At 43.5% G+C, this 18,775-nt stretch overlaps 1 protein-coding gene across 7 annotated transcripts in view; it reads left to right on the top strand.

Annotated features, from left to right (window-relative positions):
- Window positions 1-18,775, top strand: part of ANKS1B (ankyrin repeat and sterile alpha motif domain containing 1B) — a 587,732-nt gene that overhangs the window by 60,300 nt on the left and 508,657 nt on the right. For all 7 annotated transcript variants that reach the window (XM_029079026.2, XM_029079024.2, XM_029079025.2 and 4 more), the window contains exon 2: window positions 18,374-18,454. In XM_029079026.2, coding sequence (XP_028934859.1) covers window positions 18,374-18,454 — 81 coding nt within the window. The remainder of the gene's footprint in view (window positions 1-18,373; window positions 18,455-18,775) is intronic.

The raw sequence follows: 18,775 nt of genomic DNA, 5'->3' as shown, positions 1-18,775 counted from the left end.
ATCATCCACCTCAACATTCTTGCACTTAGCTTTACTTATTTTTTTATTGATTTATCCACCTGTTTATTATTTAGATCTACTCTCATGCTCTCTCTCAGCTTTTGCATATTCATCAGTTCATCTGCTTGTTTTCCCTATCAGATTGTATATTTGCAGGGAGCTTTCAGTGAAAGAGATAGGATATGACTCTTCTATTGTGTATATCCCCAAGTGCCTAGACAGTGTTCCAATCACAACAGGGCTCTGTTGATGGAGGAGAAACACCTAATGCTGAAAGGGAATAGATGGGAGTGAGGGAGAGAGAGATTGGAGGATAGAAGCCAGAAGAACTGCCCAACTCTGTCTATGACCAGGTGATACAGTTTTGTAATTCCACACTTGCCCACCCAGCTTTGAAGACTAGAAGAGAATCTTTTGCCTCAAGACCCAAATTTAAACCTGACTCCTGAGAATACTCTGGGTTTCGCTAGACAATATGCCACTTCTGGTCTGGACTGGGAAAGAAAGCAGATGAAGGGGCCAGTCCAGGATTTTAAAGGCTCTTGGAAGAGAGAAAGGTAATTTGTGCTTTCTCAGGCATGAGGTAGTGGCTGAAAGTGGACTTGGACCCTGATGGGAGTCCAAGCTTCTGGAGAGATGCTAGAAACCAAGAAGGGCAACAGGATGGTAGGGGAGGGAATGGATTTAGAAGCTTCGGTAGGAGAAATTGAAAGTGTTAGGCCTTCTAGTCTGCATATTTCCAGACTGAAAGGAGATGTGATTAAAGACTACAAAATACTGGAAGATGTATACAGGGCAAACAGTTATTGTTCACCAAATCTTATATCACCACTGAACCTTAAAGGTGGTAGAGTTGAAATAAAATAAACGAAAGACTCATCCATGCATGGTAAACATACAGAACTTATGACGGTAAGTTGTATAGAGTGACCATATCGGAAGGTTCCAGAAGTTTGAAGAAATTCATTGGTGAGGGGTCCTTAGAGATTAGCAAGCATTTTGCACAGATAGGTTCGCGGTCCTGATGTCTCAGAACCTGAGCACCAGATGGGAGACTTCATTATCACTTGAGGGCAAATTATGAAATGTTGTGAGAAAAAGTTAAGGATGTGAGTCAGTGCTAAAAGTAAAAAGAAGAAATATCTAACTGGAATGCTGCCGCAGTGGCCAGTAGGCATTTGGATGAAGGAGGAAGTACTCACGGAGGCCAGTGAGCTGCCGAGGGGAAAGTGCATGGTAGCCAGAGGGCTGTCCAGGTGATGGAGACACGATGCCAGTGGGCTGTCCAGGGGAAGGAGGTGGATGAGCCTTGTTGGTCAGTGGGCTTTATGGGAGAAGGAGGAAGGTACTGCTTTGGTCAGTGGGCCCTCCTGGGGAAGGAGGGAAAGTAGTCATGGAGTCCAGTGAACTCTCCAGGGGAAGGATCCACAATGGCCAGTGGGCTTTCTGGGGGAAGGAGGGGAAAGTGGCATGGTGGGCAGTGGCCTTTGGGAAGAGTTAGGTTGCCGACATTCCTCTGAAACACTAGTTTTGGTACTCTTTCTTATTTTGGAGTTGTGCTTACTTCCCGCACTCATTATGTGGTGCATCTCTAGACATGAAGATGGATGTCAAGGAAGGAGAGCAGGGCATATTTCCTTGAAAAATCCTGTTGCCACTTTGAGAGACAGAATAATGGTTGGATGGACCATTGGTTATGACCAGTAATGGCATTTATTATGTTGTAGTGAACAAATTACCCAACCGATGAAGCCAATGCCTGGAAAAACATACCACGGTAAATAGCATTCAAAGAGTTCAATTTTAGAAAAAGTATGCATCAGTCAATTACCTAGGGATGCAGCGAAAATACAAACAAATCAATGCAAGTAACAGTGAAATAATTAACAATGAGCACAGTCAGAGATTTGGAAATAAATGATGGGTAGAGGGGTTATGGAAAAGATGAATTTGAAAACAGAAGATAAGTAAGGGAGTTAGCCATTCCACTCATATTAGTAATGAAAAAAGAACATAAAATGTCACCAAGTCATGCCAACACCCCAGGACAAACGTGATGCATTGTTAAGGAGCATTTAGAAATATTCTGGGATCTGCTGCACTGTAATGATCTGCAGTCCATCAACCAAGAAGGAGCAGTGGGAGTTAGAAAAAAAATCCTTAAATTCTTTATGTAAACACTAAACAAGGGTATTAGAGTCTTCTGCAAATGAAATACAGTGAAATCAAAGGAACCGTTTGTTCCAGCAGAAGGAAGTTTTAAGGGTCTGTTAATGTGCTTATATGTGTGAGGTGTGTTTATGTTTAAATTATAAGTTCTCTGGTACAAGCCAGACAAAATGACTTCAGCCCCAGGTTTAGATAACGATCCACACACAAGGTCGTCTTCTCAAAAGTGGTCATTCTTCTGACCCAAGCATTTCCAGCCTGTTGGGTTTAAATGGACTCTGTCTCGGGGTCGGCTCCCCTGTATGGTGCCCGACGGGCCGTTCGTCCAAAATCGCTCCCGTGCCCATTTGACCCTCTCCTGCCTCATCTTTGCATCAATCTCCATCTCCTCATTATTCCTTCTAGGTAAATAACTGATTGTTTGGCCTACGTGGACCTCAGCTGAGAGGGCCGTTCTGTTGACTGCAGATTTTCAGTAAGGATGAGGGAGGCCCAAGGAAGAGGTTCTGCAAGGGAAAGAGCAGAGAAACCTTCCGCAACAACAACTGGAGCTAGAGAAACCCTGATGATGGAGCATGGCAGGAGTCCATTGGATTGAATGATGGGACACAAATGGGAGTTGGTTGTATGGGATGAGAAGGCTAAGTAAGGGAAGCCAAAGAACTGATTTGGGGTCTGGCCAGGATTGTCTCCTAATCCTCATGATGGCAGCTGGGGCTGGCGATAGAGGGTGCGGTGGCGGCCTGCTGGAGCCATCTGGTCTCCGTGCCATGGAGACGATCTTTTTCGAGCTAAATCCCGAGGAGATGGGCCAGATCTTCTGTCTTCCAGACGCTCATCCTGCTCCCCTGTTCCACTCACCTCTCCTTTCTTGGCCTTGGGTCCATTATAGGGTGTAGGGCTTGGTGGTGAGGGTCTCAAATTGAAATGGGAGAAAAATGAAAATGAGGGTAACATTTTCATGTCTGTTGAGGAAAAATCCAGGCTGCAATTGCTAATTTAGATTCTGAGCTGATACCACTAGCTTTTTCCGGAATTTTAATGACACCTGTATTATCTGAGGATGGATCCTATTCAGAATATGTAGCTACACTAAAATCCAGAAGAGAGGCCCGGAGAAAAGCAGATTTGGTAAGAACATAATGACTGGAATCTCCAGCAGCATCTCGTTCAGCTAATCTATTGGTGGAATGTATTGGGTGACTGCTGTAGGCAGCGCACTGTACTTAGATTTCTGGAGAATACATTGGAAATAACAGACATGCTCTCTGCTCTACTAAAGGAGGTTTCAGTCTCATGGGAGAGAGAGAGAGACCAAATTATTTACCAAAAAAAAAAAGAATGGAAAGATGGAAGGGTTAAATAGTATTTAAGTCTTAAAGCATGCACAGAGAAGCAGTGTGGCTTAGTGAATAGAGCATGGGCCTGGGAGTCAGAAGGTCATGGGTTCTAATTCCAGCTCTGCCACATGTCTGCTCTGAGACCTTGGGCAAGTCACTTAACTTCTATGTGCCTGTTACCTCATCTGTAAAATGGGGATTTAGATTGTGAGCCTATGTGGAATAGGGATTGTGTCCAACCTGATTAACTTGTGTCTACCTCAGTGGTTAGAATTGTGCTTGGCACATAGTAAGGGACAGGGAAATGATTGGCGTGGGATGGAAAAGTGAAGAAGGTGGTTAAGTAAGAAGGATTGTGGCCTAGTGGAAACAGCACAGGACTCAAAGCAAGAAGACCTGGGTTCTAATCCTGACTTGCCATTTGCTTGCTGTGTGACATTGGGTTAGCCACTTAATGTCTCTGTGGAACGGTTTTCTTACATGTAGGTAAAATTCCTGTCCTCCCTCCCTTTTAGACTATAAGCCCTTCGTGGGACAGGAACTGTTTGATCTCATTATTTTGTACCTACCCCAGGGCTCAGCACAGAGCAAGTGCTCAACAAAACTACTCATTATCATCAGAAGAGAGGTGGCAGAGAAAGGAGAGGTGGCAGAGAACTTTCAAGACAGTAGGAGAAGTTTTTGGTTGATTTGGTGGGAAATAAACAGCTATTGTAGATTTTTGAGGTGGAGTGCTATGGATTGCATAGGAAGATGGTTCATGGTGAATAGAGAAAGGTTGGAGGCAGGGAGATCAGTTGGTATAATCGGATGTGACCAGAGCTTGAATAAGGGTAGGGGTCATTTGGATGGAAAGGAAGAACGGATGGAGAAATACTGGGGCAAAAGAACGGGTGACAAGCTTTGGTGGCAAAATTCAATCTCAGACATTTCCTGTTTCAGAAGGCTGGAGAGAGTTGGACCTAAAAAAAAAAAAAAACCCATCTCTCTCCCTCCAGCCCGCCCGTCATGATGAAGAGAGGTTAGGGCAGGAGGAGAGAGCTGGGTTGCAGAAACGTGGGTGAATTTTCATCCTTGGAAACTTGTAACTCACCCTGAGCTGCTCCAAGTGCTCAGAGAGCAGCTTCAGAGCCAACCAGAAGCCAGTGCAGTGGAAAGCACGGGAGCTGCCACACATCACTGGCTGAACAGAGTTAGTTCATAGGCTGTAGTCAGTCAGTAGTATTTAGTGAGTGCTTACTGTGTGCAGAACACTGTACTAAGTGTTTGGGAGAGTACGATACAATAGTACAACAGAGATGTTCCTTGCCCACAGAGTTTACAGTCGAGGGGGGTATGGATATTAATATAGATTACAGATATGTAATGGTGTTTTATCTTCCTCAGAAAAATACAGTCCGTATATGGTATTCCAACAGCCTGAATTGCCACAGAGAGGTTCCTACCTAGAAGATTGTTTTGTCTCCTTACATTTGTGTGTACAGTGACAACCTTGAAATACCTTATTCTTGGGTCTGGGAGAGTGTTTCCATGGGAAACACACCTGCATGTAAAAATAGTGGCTCGTCAATGAGGGGCATAAATCAAAGATTTGGGGCTGTCTTTTGGTGGTAATTATTTTGAAAATGCAAAACTGAAAATGTGCAAGTGTTTAAAATCATACACACCAGTCTAACGAAAGGATAAAAGAATCATCGCATTGAAAGTGATTGCACACTTCATTTTAATTGGGTTCCCTCCTCCCAACACACAGTTGGTCACAAAAGGCATGCAAATAAAATTCCAGAAAGTGTTAAATTTTTCTGGAGCCATTCCAGGAGCTTGTCAAAAGAACCTTGGAGAAGCACATCGATGGAACGGCCTGGGAATTCATAATGGAATTTATTAATGGGCTTTAAGAAGACACACTGGTAGATCCTACAGTTTGGACAAAGAAAGACTTGAACTGCTTTGTTATTGTTCACGATTTACTCAAGAATTGTTTGCATATGAACAGATTTAATTGTTAACATAAGCATAATATAAGTACAATGGGGAGAAATGTAATGGATTTTTGCCTTGAGAAGGGCTGATTACAATTCATGCTGTTTGAAGATATTCATCAAGAGAGCAGAATTTTTTGGTGGGGACAATCCTCGGAATAGCAAAATAATAGGGGTTGGGAGTTGTGTGTGTGTGTGTGTAAGTATATATCTTGGAGCATGGAATTTAATGATTCCAGCATCCCGAGGAATCTTTTGGGGCAAATATTTTACTCTCTCTTTCAAAACAAGGGAACAGACAGAGTCGTGCCTAAGCAGTTTCATGCCTGTGGCAAGGCTGTTATTTTTAGTGCTACCTAATATACTTACGCAGCAATGCTGTGGGACCTGGCGGGCTGTGGCACACTGAGTCTTTCCCCAAGGGTTGTCCCAAATTCTGGGAGGATGGCAGAGGACACTTGTGGACCTCTCTTAGCTCCTCCCTGTCCCACCTTCAACACCCCACTCCTCTTGCTTCCAGCTTCTTCTGCTACCTCGTTCTCACCTTCTAGAGAAGACACCGAGGAAAGCAGTCACGAAATATTAGATAACGAGTTCTGGGAAGCTTACAGTTCAGTCAGGCGGAAATAGTGGGAGACTTCAATTTTCTTCACCTAGATTGGCTCAAACAGGAAGGGAAGTGGGGTAAGGTTTTTGGATGTGATGAATGATTTTCTGAAAGAGTTACTTGTAGAGACAATGAGGAATGGTAATCTGACCATGAAATTTCAAGTAGTCACCAGGATCTGGCCCAGGAGGTATATGTGGGAAGATCATATTGTAGTAGTGACCACAATTCAATAAAAGCAACCGTTCTTGCTCATGGAGGGAGACCAAAACAACAAAGTTGTTTAATTTTGGAAAAGGAAAATCCACACTTTAATTGGTTATCCATTTCAGCTTTTTAAGAAAAAAAGTAACTTAACCAGAAGTCTGAGCACTGGAAAAAATGCTGTCTTAAGGGCCCTGATGAACGATCCCTGAGAACAACAAAAAACCGTAGGTGACCAAATGGAAACCCTGCATGGCTAATGGGAAAGGTAAAAGAGGTTATTAGAGTACATTATATTTTGAACATTGGAAAGCTGTCTAGATAAAGGTAACTGGCCATAGATTGGTGAATAGCTGCTTCTCAGTTTGGAGTAGAAAGGTCCCTCAGAGATCAACATTTTAACATCTTCATGATTGCTTTGGAAGAGAGTGAGTACTAGAAAATATCCCAAGTTCATTGACACTAAAAATTTTGGGTAGTAAAATGCCAAAGAGGCATGGATAAATCGCAGAAGGATATCCATAAAGATGTGTGAGTAGAGTGAAAGCCGACAGATGAGCTTCACTGTGAGCGAGAGCAAAGTATAATGCCCCTGGAGAAAAAGAATACCCAAGTATAATTACCTGATTATGGATTCGATTTGGAAAACAAATCACAATGTCATTGTCTTAAATCATTGGCCCTTTGTGGGGTAGCAGCTAGAAAGGCCAACCATTGCTAGCCATAATCAGGAGGGAGATTGGAAGCCAAATAAGACATCATTTTCCCTTGTACCATGGTACACATATCCAGTTCTTAAGCATTGTCATCAATATGCCAAGTTGACCTTTTTGTTTTCTTCCTGAGCCTGTCCATTTTTCCAAACAATGGCCTTAAGCAGATCCTAGCTTATCGTGATTTAAAATCAAGACCTGAAAAATTCATATTTTTGTTGTTATATTATTATTACTGTATTTGTTAAGTACTTGCTACATGTCAAGTGCTGTGGTAGATATAAATTAATCAGTTGGACACAATCCCTGTCCCACCCTTGGGCCTCACAATCTAAATAGGAGGGAATTGGATTTAACCCCATTTTATATTTGAGGAAACTGAAGCACAGAGAATTTAAGTGACTTACCCAAAGTCACACAGCAAGCAATTAGAACAGCTGGGATTAGAACTCAGATCCACTGACTCCTAGGTCTTGGCTCTGGATCTTTTCACTAGGCCACACCATTTTTCATTGTGCTCCCATTGTGTGTTTCCCAGTGTCACACTCAAGGAGATGTGCATTTCTATGGTGTCCAGCATTCACAGCTGGAGAAAAAGGCAGGACAACACTACAGTTCTGTGGACCTTTATTTTGGTCTGGAGCTTAAAAATCACCTTGCGGTGACAGCTGTAATTATCACCAAAGGATATCCTGATTTCCTTGACTCTGTTTCCTACTTTCTTGCCTTTCGGTGCATAACTCTTAATGCGGAGCTCTGCATACGGTAAGGGCTAAGCGAATACCATAGCTTGATTGATAGTTGGCTTGTGTTCCTCCTAGGTCACAGAATTCTGTGACAGTATTTATGTGTTGCCATTGTAAATTTTTGGTTGTATGGATGGCTTCTCTGGTGTATTATTGCAATTTCTTTTGTCGTCTTGTCAGTCCAAATGATTGGGTGAAACAGCAAAGCAATTTATAATCATTTGAATGTGTTTTTTGGGTTCTGCTTCTATGGTGCTGTTATCTGCACAGATCAATTCTTGGTAGAATTCTTCAATTCTTCGCCCTCCCTCCCTCCCTCCCTCCCTCCTCACCTCCGCCAAACTGATTCTCTTTCCCTCTTCAAAACCCTACTTAAAAATCACCTCCTCCAAGAGGCGTTCCCAGACTGAGCTCCTCTTCTCCCTCTACTCCCTCTGCCATCCCCCCTTTACCTCTCCGCAGCTAAAGCCTCATTTTCCCCTTTTCCCTCTGCTCCTCCACCTCTCCCTTCCCATCCCCACAGCACTGTACTCGTCCGCTCAACTGTATATATTTTCGTTACCCTATTTATTTTGTTAATGAATTGTACATCGCCTCGATTCTATTTAGTTGCCATTGTTTTTACGAGATGTTCTTCCCCTTGACGCTGTTTGTTACCATTGTTCTCGTCTGTCCGTCTCCCCCGATTAGACTGTAAGCCCGTCAAACGGCAGGGACTGTCTCTATCTGTTGCCGACTTGTTCATCCCAAGCGCTTAGTACACTGCTCTGCACATAGTAAGCGCTCAATAAATACTATTGAATGAATGAGTAGGTAGTATCTAGGACTTTAGGTAGTACCCAGTATTTGAGTTGCACTTAGATTTATACACTTTGGGCATTCGGTATTCACCCCACCCTCATACCCACAGCACTTTTATACATATATGTAAATGATTTATATAAAGATCTGTCTCCCCTGCTAGACTGTAAGCTCATTGTGTCACCGCGACTTGCTCCCTTTGCCCTTCTCTTCCCCCTCTGGCCCAAAGCACTTATGTATATATGTATATATGTATAAACCTATAATTCCATTTTATTTTGAATGCCTGCTTACTTGTATTTATGTCTGTCTCCCCCCCCCAGACTGTAAGCCAGTTGTGGGCAGGGATTGTCTCTCTTCATTGCTCTCTTGTACTTTCCAAGCACCCAGTACAGTGCTCTGTACAGAGTAAGTGCTCAATAGATATGATTGAAGGAATGAATGAGTAACTTGTCTACCAACTCTGTAGACTCTCCCAAGCACTGAGAATAGTGCTTTGCCCACGGTAAGTGTTCAATAAATACCACTGATTGAGTTGAAAGCATCTTCTAGAGGAGTCGGAGCACATTCTAACATTTCCACCCTGGTCGCCCATTCAGCATAACAAAGACAGAATTCTATGGATGTTTTTGGCCGTGACCCTGAAATTAGGAACTTGTCTATGCAGTGTGATGCTTAGACCCTTTAATTTAGGTCGGGGAAAGGAGAGAGTTTTTTTTTTTTTTAAATCAGGATGTGATCAGCACTGACAAAGGGTCTGCAGTGTTGACTTCTTGTACTTCTCCCTTCCGGGAACCTAACTGAACTATGGTCAGACTTCTGAGGAAGGTGGTGCTTCAGTTAGAGCTGAGGTGGATGGTCAAATTCCTAGGTAAAGTCTAAGATCTGGTGGCATATCTTCCACAGCTGAGAGGCAGAAGACACTACTTTAGCAGCTATGTGAGTTCTTCAGTTTGTGGAATACAGAGGAAACGATGCAGCATTTCAAAGGCATGCCAATCATCACCACTTTTGAGATGACTGGAAACTATTGAAGCATCTCACTCCTCGTCCTTTCCGGCAGGATCTAGGCATAGTCCTTCTAGATCAGTGTTGGAAAGCTAGCTGGTCCAGCTGACTGCAGATCTCAGCCTAGGCAGTGGACGGATTAATATCCACACCAGCCATTCAGTACTCAGTGTATGCAAAACATTGTACCAGGAACTTGGAATATTGCCCAAAGTCAGAGATAGGATTCCTGTTCTAAAGAAATGACACAGGAGAATCAATTAGTAGTATTTTTTGAGTGCTTACTCTGTGCAGAGCACTGTACTGAGCATTCGAGAGGGTACAGTACAACAGAGTTGGTACACACAATCCCTGCCCCAAGAGCTCACAGGCCAGGGAGCATTGGGGAAAGGCAATTAACAAGACATTTTGTGTCCCTAAGATGTTTATCAAGATCCTGCCGCTGTCCTACAATGAGATTGCATTGATATAATAAAACATACAAATAATCGTGAGAGACTTTGCAGAATTAGTACGGCACTCTGAGCTAACATTAAGCTTGAAGACATATGAGACAAAGCAAAGGCCTGAGTTTGCGAAGCTGTATGCAGAGATTGTATCCAGGAATAGCTGAGTACAAACAAGGGACCAAAAAACCATGCCTTAGAAATCCCACTCCTCATGCTGGTTTTTTTTTTTTCAGTGGTATTTGTTAAGCACTTATTATGTGCCATACACTGTACTAAGTGCTGGAGTAAATACAGGCTAATCAGGTTGGACATAGTCTGCATCCCAAATGGAGCTCACAGTCTTAATCCCTGCTTTACAGATGAGGTGACTGAGGCACAGAGAAGAGAAGTGATTTGCCTGAGATCACACAGCAGACAGGTGATGGAGCTGGTTTAGAACCTAGGTCTTGCTGACTCCAAGGTCCATGCTCTATCCTCAAGGCCACACTGCTCCTCTTCAATAGCTTAGTTACCTAGTTTAGTGCGGGGCCTAGGGACCTGGTGCGTAGGTGAGGTTAATGATGGGGAAGAAGGGAGTCAGACACTCCATCCCTGCTCTGTCCCTACCCCAGAGTCTTGAGGGGAAGAGAAGGGGCAGCAGAGAATCTGGATGGCAGATGAAACTCCTACTTCTGCTGGGTTCGAGACGGGGTACGATTAGCATGAGGCCTGGGAGGGGATCACAACTGTGCCTAGGGCCCATCTGATCTACCTTCACCTAGTTGAAGGGATTGATTTACGACCCGCTAATAATGAGGTGCGTCCTCTGATTGGATTCTGCAGATGTTCTGTCCTGGTTGCATGGGCTTCTTGCTTTCCAGCAGTGAGTAAAGCTGAAATGAGCCAGATTGCAATTGAGAACTCAGGGCAGAGGATGGGATTAATTGATGCCCAGAGGCTGAGTAGGCCTGATGCCCGGGAGCCTGTGTTTTGCAGAACTCCTGGGGGAGAAAAGCAATGGAAGAGGAGACCAGGGTAGTGTGGCTGATTCTTTCCATCCTTTATGAATGTGTACTTCAGGGTGCTTGGAAAAGCCCCAGGGGGTTAGTAGACGAACGGCAACATGTTGGTTATTGCTGCTGCACTTGGAATCTCATTGCTTACTGATCTCCTCTACCCCAGTCTCCTCTTCCATTTCTTCCTCCCCCAGGAGACTCGTAATGTGCTGGGAAACCGCACTTAGAAACTCGCTTTAAAGTCCACCTCATCCCACTTTTGCAAAGTAGTTAAAGAGTGCCTTGCCTTATTGATGGATGAAATTTAGACTTATCACTTTGTTCACATATGAATACTTGAGCAGATTTATCAGGGCCCCCTCATGCCAAACTTAATCAAATGGGCCGTCAGGATTACACGCACGGAGATTCTGAAACGGTCAATCAGTCGATTGTATTGAATGCTCACTGTGGGCAGAGCACTTTACTGATGGCTTGGAAAGTACGATATGACAGAGTTGGGGACACGTTCCAGTCTAGTTCACAGTCAGGCCACCAGTAAGGGAGATGAGCTCGTCGCAACAGTCTGAATAGAATGCGTGAGGAGAATGAATGTCAGGAGACGACCCACATAGATGCTGTATGATTAAGTGGGCAGGGATGGGCCAAACAAAGTGTGTTAAAGGTACAGAGAGGCACAACCACCCAGTGGTGCAACCTGATCACAGACTGCTGAGAGGCAACAAAGGGAGAAAGATGAATTTGGACTGTGGTGTTTAGCTCAAAGCTTCTCAAAGATGGTTGGAGAACATTGTGTTAACACAAAGCAGAACTGAAAATCGTGTAAACACTGCAATATAACAGATGGAACAGCACAGCATGGAAGGGGTTGCCTTTTCAGTCACATCTACATGGAAGGCTAGTTCACAGGGCAGCAGCTCGGCCTATTGGAAAGAGAATGGGACTGGGTCGGGGGACTGGAAGTGGCTGTGTGACCTTGAACAAGTCACTTAACATCTCTGTACTTCAGTTTTCTTATCTGTAAAATGGGAGTGAAATACCTATTCTCCCTCCCCATTAGACTGGGTGCTCTGGGAAAGAGGCTGTGTCTCACCAGATTATTTAATATATACCCCAGCGCTTAGCCCATAGCTGCTTCAAAATACCAAAATTATTATTGCTACGTCAATAGTCTCACCCTAAACTTTGAGGTCGATGCATTCTTCTCATATAGAGTTCATGCCAAGACACACTGTTTGTTTTCCTTAGGGATTGATTTGTCTGTAAATCAATCAGCCAACCAATCAATGGTATTTATTGAGTTCTCACTGTAAGTGAATTTTGATTCTAGTGCCTGGAATATGCTTTTTGATGGCTAAGCATTGGTCCTATCAACTTTGGTGGCTTATCAGCCAGCCCTGCAAGGAGCCCAAACGTTGGAAGATATTGTAACCGAAGCATTTAAGTGCCTCTGGGTGACAAGCTCTTGAACCAACTGGTGGGAGGCCCTGGCAGGGCTGGGCCATGGGACGGCCAGCATGGCAGGAGCTTTATGCCAAGTGATGGAAAGGGCACAGCTTCTCCTCTGCTGCCTCCTGGAGATTGGCTCAAACAGCAGGACACTTGGAAGCCCTACTTCAGGTTTGTGGGAGAAGCCTGCAGCCCAGGGACTTTCTGTTGCAGAACTTCCCTTTTTTATGGTATTAGGCACTCACTATGTGCTGGGCGCTGCAGTAAGCGCCGGGTTAGATAGAAGATAAGCAGCTTGGATACCGTCCCTATCCCACATGAGGCTTACGGTCACAATCCCCATTTTACAGATGAGGTAACAGAGGCAAAGTGAAGCTACTTACCCAAGGTCACACAGCAGACAAGTGGTGGAATTGGGTTTAGAACCCAGGTCCTTCTGACTCCCAGGCCTGTGCTGAATCCATTAGGCTAAGCTGCTTCCCTATGCCCGCAGAACCTTTGGGTGTAGCAGGGCAAAGAGGGAATCGGCAAACATACCAGGAACTTCCAAGGTGGCCAGAAGGTCTCGGAAGGGCACACCTGAACCTGCTGTTAGTGTGGGCGTTGGGAAAAGGATTCAGCACCCTGGTCTGGACCTCATGCAATGTCTTGCCACCCGCAATGACAGTCTGAAATGAGGCTAACTTGGAACCCAGCATAGAACCCACATTCGCTTGATGGCACGCCAAACAATTCTCATATCGATAGTCCCACTGGGCTATCCCGTGGGCTTTCCCTGGAGTTGGAATGTGTGAGACATAAATCTTAAGGAGGGAATCAGAAATGCTTTATGCAGACAGGTTACAGGTAAGATGCTGCTCCAGGGTTTTGAAGCATATGGAGTCACTTGGCACGCATCTCAACCTCAAATAGCTAAGTTAGCTTCATATTTCCCTCTGCCTCCAGGAGAAAAAAAAAACACCTCACAATCAGCTAAAAGTTTCTCACCAATTCTCCCCAATGTACACATCTATTCTCTTCACCCCACTAATCCCCAGTTTGGCCTTTTCATTCTTTCCAAGGAAGCCTTGTTTTAAAAATGGTATTTGTTAAGCCCTTACTATGTGCCTGATGCTCTACTAAGTGCTGTACTCTCCTTTCAACTGAATCCCACTCTCTCCTTTTTTGCCTCTAAATCCACTCTCACACTGTTCCCTTAGCCTGGAGTCTTCCACTCTACTCCTTGCACATTTATTTACAGACCACAGCTCTCCTAAAATCCTAGCTCCAACAATAGGTAAAAGCTACTTCAGTATATTACCCATAGCATTATGCTTAATACCATTGTGATAACTACTGGGTTGCAACTCTTGTAGCCAAGTATGTTTTTTGAACATGCAGGTGGCAATACTGCTCATTACTAATAATAGTGGCATTCGTTAAGTGCTTACTATGTACCCTGGACTATACTAAATACTGGGGCAGATGCAGGATAATCAGTTCCTGTTCCAGATGGGGATCATGATGGAAAACTGAAAATTGATTTGAATTTTAATTCTAATCTCTGAATATTTGTTTAGCATTTGTGAGCCCTCTGTGGGTTGGGGGACTGACTGTCCTGATTATCCCCACTACTGCTTAGTGTAGTGCTCATCATAATAACTGGCATTTGTGTAACTCAGGAATAGATACAAATTGATTCAGGTCAGGCAGTGATGAACAAATATCATCATCATTATTATTAGTCATGACCACAGGATGAAGTAGAAATTTGGGAAGCCAAGAAGATTTTCACATTTCTGACTGTTGGCATGGCAGAAGAGGATGAGTGACTGTGTGCAGTGGTTTGGTCCAGTGCACTTAGAACAGATAGTTCAGCTTTAGGTGAGAATGGAGTGTGTGCTCTTTTGCCTAAGTAATGTCATTTTTGTATGTTGTATTAATTATTTTGACATACATGACAGCTTAATAGACGAGAACACATTTTATTTTGTCACGTTTAGTTCCTGAAGGATTGCAATTTGCTGAACCATTGTCCTCAGACCTGCAGAAGACATTACAGTGATTCATTGGCATTATTAGGTAGTCGACATTCAGTTAATGAAACAAAATTTTATAAATGTCATCCACCAATGAGGAGGTGAAACTTTTGGTGTACTTAAGGCAGAGCCAAGTTGACCCCGACTGTCGTTCAAGGGAGGAGGCCAGGCTGTTAGGGGCAAGCAGACAGGAGCGATGGCAAAGCTCCTTTGTTGTAGGAAGAGGGATTGCTGCAGACCCTGCTCTTGTGTCTTGTGTAAGTGTCTTGTTTTTTGTCTTGTGTTTATAAATGAATAAATCTTTATATTTAATGTCTGTCTCCCCCTCTAGGGAATGTCTGTTAATTGTTATATCATACCCTCCCAAGTGCTTAGTACAGTGCTCTGCCCACAGTAAACACTCAATAAATATGATTGAATGAATAAACAGATGAATGAATCTTGGTGGGACTGATGTAAACCCCAGTTCTGGGGTAACTGTCCATTCTAATCCTATCTCTGAGCTACTTGGACTGCAAAAGGCGCTTCAAGTCATACTTCCTGTCCCTGTTGTACTCTCCCCAGTGCTGAACAGTGCTCTACAAAGAATAAGTGCTCAATAAATACCATTGACTGGCTGACTAGGCCTGTTCTGTAGTGGATCAGAACACTTTTCCTCTCCTGAGCCAGACTCACCTTGGGGGCTGAGTTGCCCCTTGCCTTTTGGCCTAGGGAGGCGGTTGGACCGTGTGACCATTTGTAGAATGTAGATCACCCGAAAGGCACCGTAATGGTGGCTGTAGCTCCTATTGTTGGACTCCAGAAAGTTGTGAAAAGACCATACTGTGCTGCTCTTCTAGTCACAGTATCCTACTGCTTTTTAAATTGTATTTTTATATTTCTCCCTGGCCGCCTCATTTTTGCCATTTCTGCATTATTATTCTTTTATCATTCTCTCTTGTCTGTCACCAGTCCCCTCACTTATCCATTTATTTTTGCATTGTGAACCCCTCAAGGGCCAGTGGTCATATCAAGTGTTTAGTACAGTGTTTTGCACATGGGAAGTGCTCAATAAATACAATTAAATGAATGTCTAAATCTTACCCATGTAAGAATGTGTCCCAGTGCTTAGGCAAGAGTAAGTGCTCAGTAAATACTCTTTCATACAGGGCCACACTCCATTCTCTCCTCCTGTATGCAGTGTTTTTAGCAGGTGAATTGGTTTAATGTTGACTCACAAGATTCACTTTGATGGTATCTCTTGAGCACTTACTGTCTGTGGAGCACTGTACTAAGTGCTTGGGAGAGTACAGTATAAAAGAGAAAGTAAAGGTGATCCCTGCTGATAGGAGCCTTACAGACTACAGGAGGAGAGAGATGTTGAAATAAATTATAAATTGATGTGTACCTAAGTGCTGAGGGGCCGTAGGAGAGTTGCATATCAAAGTGCTTAAGGGGAACAGATTCAAGTGTATAGGAGTTTCCGAAGTGAGGACTTAGCGAAGGCCTCTTGGAGAAGATCAATCCTTCAGTTGTATTTATTGCACACTTGCTCCTTGCCGAGCACTATACCAAGCACTTGGAAGAGTACAATACAACAGATTTGGTGGACACGTTCTCTGCCCACGTTCTCTAGGCTGGAGTTTGCAGCCTAGACAAAGGGGCTAAAGTCTAGAAGATGGGATGTTAATAAGGTTTTGAAGATGGGGAAAATGTTGGTTGGTAGGACATGAAGATGTGAGTTTCAAGCCAGAAGGAAGAGGTAGACAGGCGGTTTGGGGTGAGAAGATGAGATTGAGATTCAGAGAGACGGTTGGTGTTAGAGGAGCAAAATGTGTGGGTTGGATTGTAATAGGAGTTTATTCAATCATATTTATTGAGTGCTTACTGTGCTCAGAGCACTGTACTAAGCGCTCGGGAAAGTACCCAACAGCAGTAATGAGACAATCCCTGACCACAATGAGCGCATAGTCTAGAGGAGTTCAGGGAGGGAAGGTAGGCGGAGGAAAGCTGAGTGGGTAAGGAGGGCTTGCCTCCCTGCCTGTCTGCCTGCCTGTGACCTCATGGTAATACTGTTGCAAGTAAGTAAGGGACTGAGATGTGAAAAAAAAATAATAAAATATGTAGACACTTTACTGGCTCTCATCCAAATGAATAATTTGTGTTCTAATGCATTCTCCTTCCAGGATCTTTGAGGATTTACTTTACTCTCTCATAACTTACTGTTATCCCAGATTTCGACCTTGATGCCTGAAGCCAAGCAAAGTGAGGGGAAATGAGGATGGGGAAGCGGGAAAGCTGGAGACGGATCAAGTTTAGGAGGACTCTGTGTCTGAAATCTTTCTTTTTGTGATACAGTAGAGTCTGCATTTCAAGACATTATTCAAGGCCTCTCTTTTCACTTGAGCTCTTTGAGGGCATTGGTCTAGTACATCCTCTTTTAATTTTTATTTTTTGTACTGGATGTGCTGGGGATACTACCCAAACTTTCCTTCAGCTGGTGCTGCTGCGATATAGATAAAATATAAATAAGCTCAATATCTGCTCCTGAATTGTATATAGAGAAGGGGATTTCATCTTATTTAGAATATATTTGATCCTTTAAGGTTTTTTCCCTGAGATGTTTTTCATAACCACCTCTTTTCAGAGAGAAGCCGCAAGCCTCATTTAAAGCCCTAATCTCAACCTTTCCTTTAGTATCCAAATAAAACCCCATGTGAGTTTCACCTGGTTCACCTTTCCCTTTTCCCCCTCACTCCCTCGGCCCCCAGGTAGACGTTCTAGCCGGCAACACAATTCCCAGGAGGTGGGAATCTGAGTGAAAGAGGGTAATTATTGTGGATAATTTGGAGTTGGTTATAGCACTGAACTGAAGGGATGAACATTAAAAATAACTTTTAAGAGCTAAAGCCATAACAGTGAATTTTCCAGTCATTATAATATTTAAGCATTTTAGTTAGCTTTCTAAATTATTGAATTTAAAATGCCATCTCAAAATCAAGTGATCTGTTTTGTATTTAGTATAATAGTCATTTCATTTTTCCTCTTGAATTGTGTCAAGACCAAGATGAAGAATAGTTCATTTGTTGAATATTGGTGGGCCTGTTACCTACTGGGCTAGAAAATGCTTCCTTTGACAGTTTTTGAATATGTCAAAGTGTCTTCAGTGCTCTGCTTTTTCAGGAAGCTGAAATTAGCTCCTTCAATTGAAGGTGACAAAAATGAAGATGAGTCACTTGAATAGTTGATTGGGCAGGGCATGTTGATTAGCACAGTTAGAGTGATTTGCAAAGTTGTTGAGATATTCTTACTGTATACACAGGCTAACCATTAGGTCCCTTTAAAATAGGAAATGTCGATCCCCATTTTTGTGCCCAGACCTGGAATAATCAAATGTATGGTTTGTTTTTTTTAAGAATGCTGATCTATTTCCCGCATCGTGCAACTCCCCTCAACATTCAGATTTCTCTGTCAGTGGGAGAGTTCAATCTAATGTATGAATTGAGCAAAATGCATGAGTGAAAGTGGCTGTAAACACATTCCGATTCATGCTACGGTATCCCCAGGGGATCTCTGAGGGAATGATTGATCATATTGAATCAATGGTAATTATTGAGTGCTTACCGTGTGCAGAGCACTGTATTGAGCTCTTGGGAGAGTACGGTATAACAGAGTTGGTAGATACATTCCCTGCCCATAACAAGTTTACAGTCTAGGGGGTGCCTTCTATTAAGGAGTGTTGCCAGAGATGAGCCCAACCAAAATGTGAATTGGTCCATTTCCACACACTCGGCATTTCTGTGGCCAAAGTGCTGCTTGGCCAGAGGCAGCACAGGTGTCTTTTGGTTGATTTTAATGATTTTTCCAGCATGCTCCTGCTCAACAGTAACTCTGCCTTGTGCTTTGTTTGCAGCATCTGGCGAGGTCCCAATGTAAACTGCACAGACAGCTCGGGTTACACCGCTTTACACCATGCAGCTTTAAATGGACATAAGTAAGTGACACTTAATTAGGTCCTAACCGGAACCTGCGTGCATCTAGCCCTCTACAGACAAGGCGATGAACCGGGAAAGCTGGATTGTGGCACACCATCCTCGGCCCCTCAGGGCTCAACCTGGCGAGGCCGTTAGCTTGGTGAGACACCAGGTGGCAGGACCAAAAAGTCGAAAACCAAAGGAAGCGTTTGTTCTGCTTCCAAAGCGTGAACCATGAGGAAATTCTCTGATGTTCAGTACTGTACAACACTGCCAAAGTAATGAATAGATCGTTTTCCTTCTGGGTGGGTGTTTTTTTTTTAATAGAAAAGAATCGTTAA

Source organism: Ornithorhynchus anatinus, chromosome 14, assembly GCF_004115215.2.
Source record: "Ornithorhynchus anatinus isolate Pmale09 chromosome 14, mOrnAna1.pri.v4, whole genome shotgun sequence".
Classification (NCBI taxonomy): Eukaryota; Metazoa; Chordata; class Mammalia; order Monotremata; family Ornithorhynchidae; genus Ornithorhynchus; species Ornithorhynchus anatinus.
Note: the sequence above shows the minus strand (reverse complement) of the source record. Positions and strands in the feature narration are given on the sequence as shown.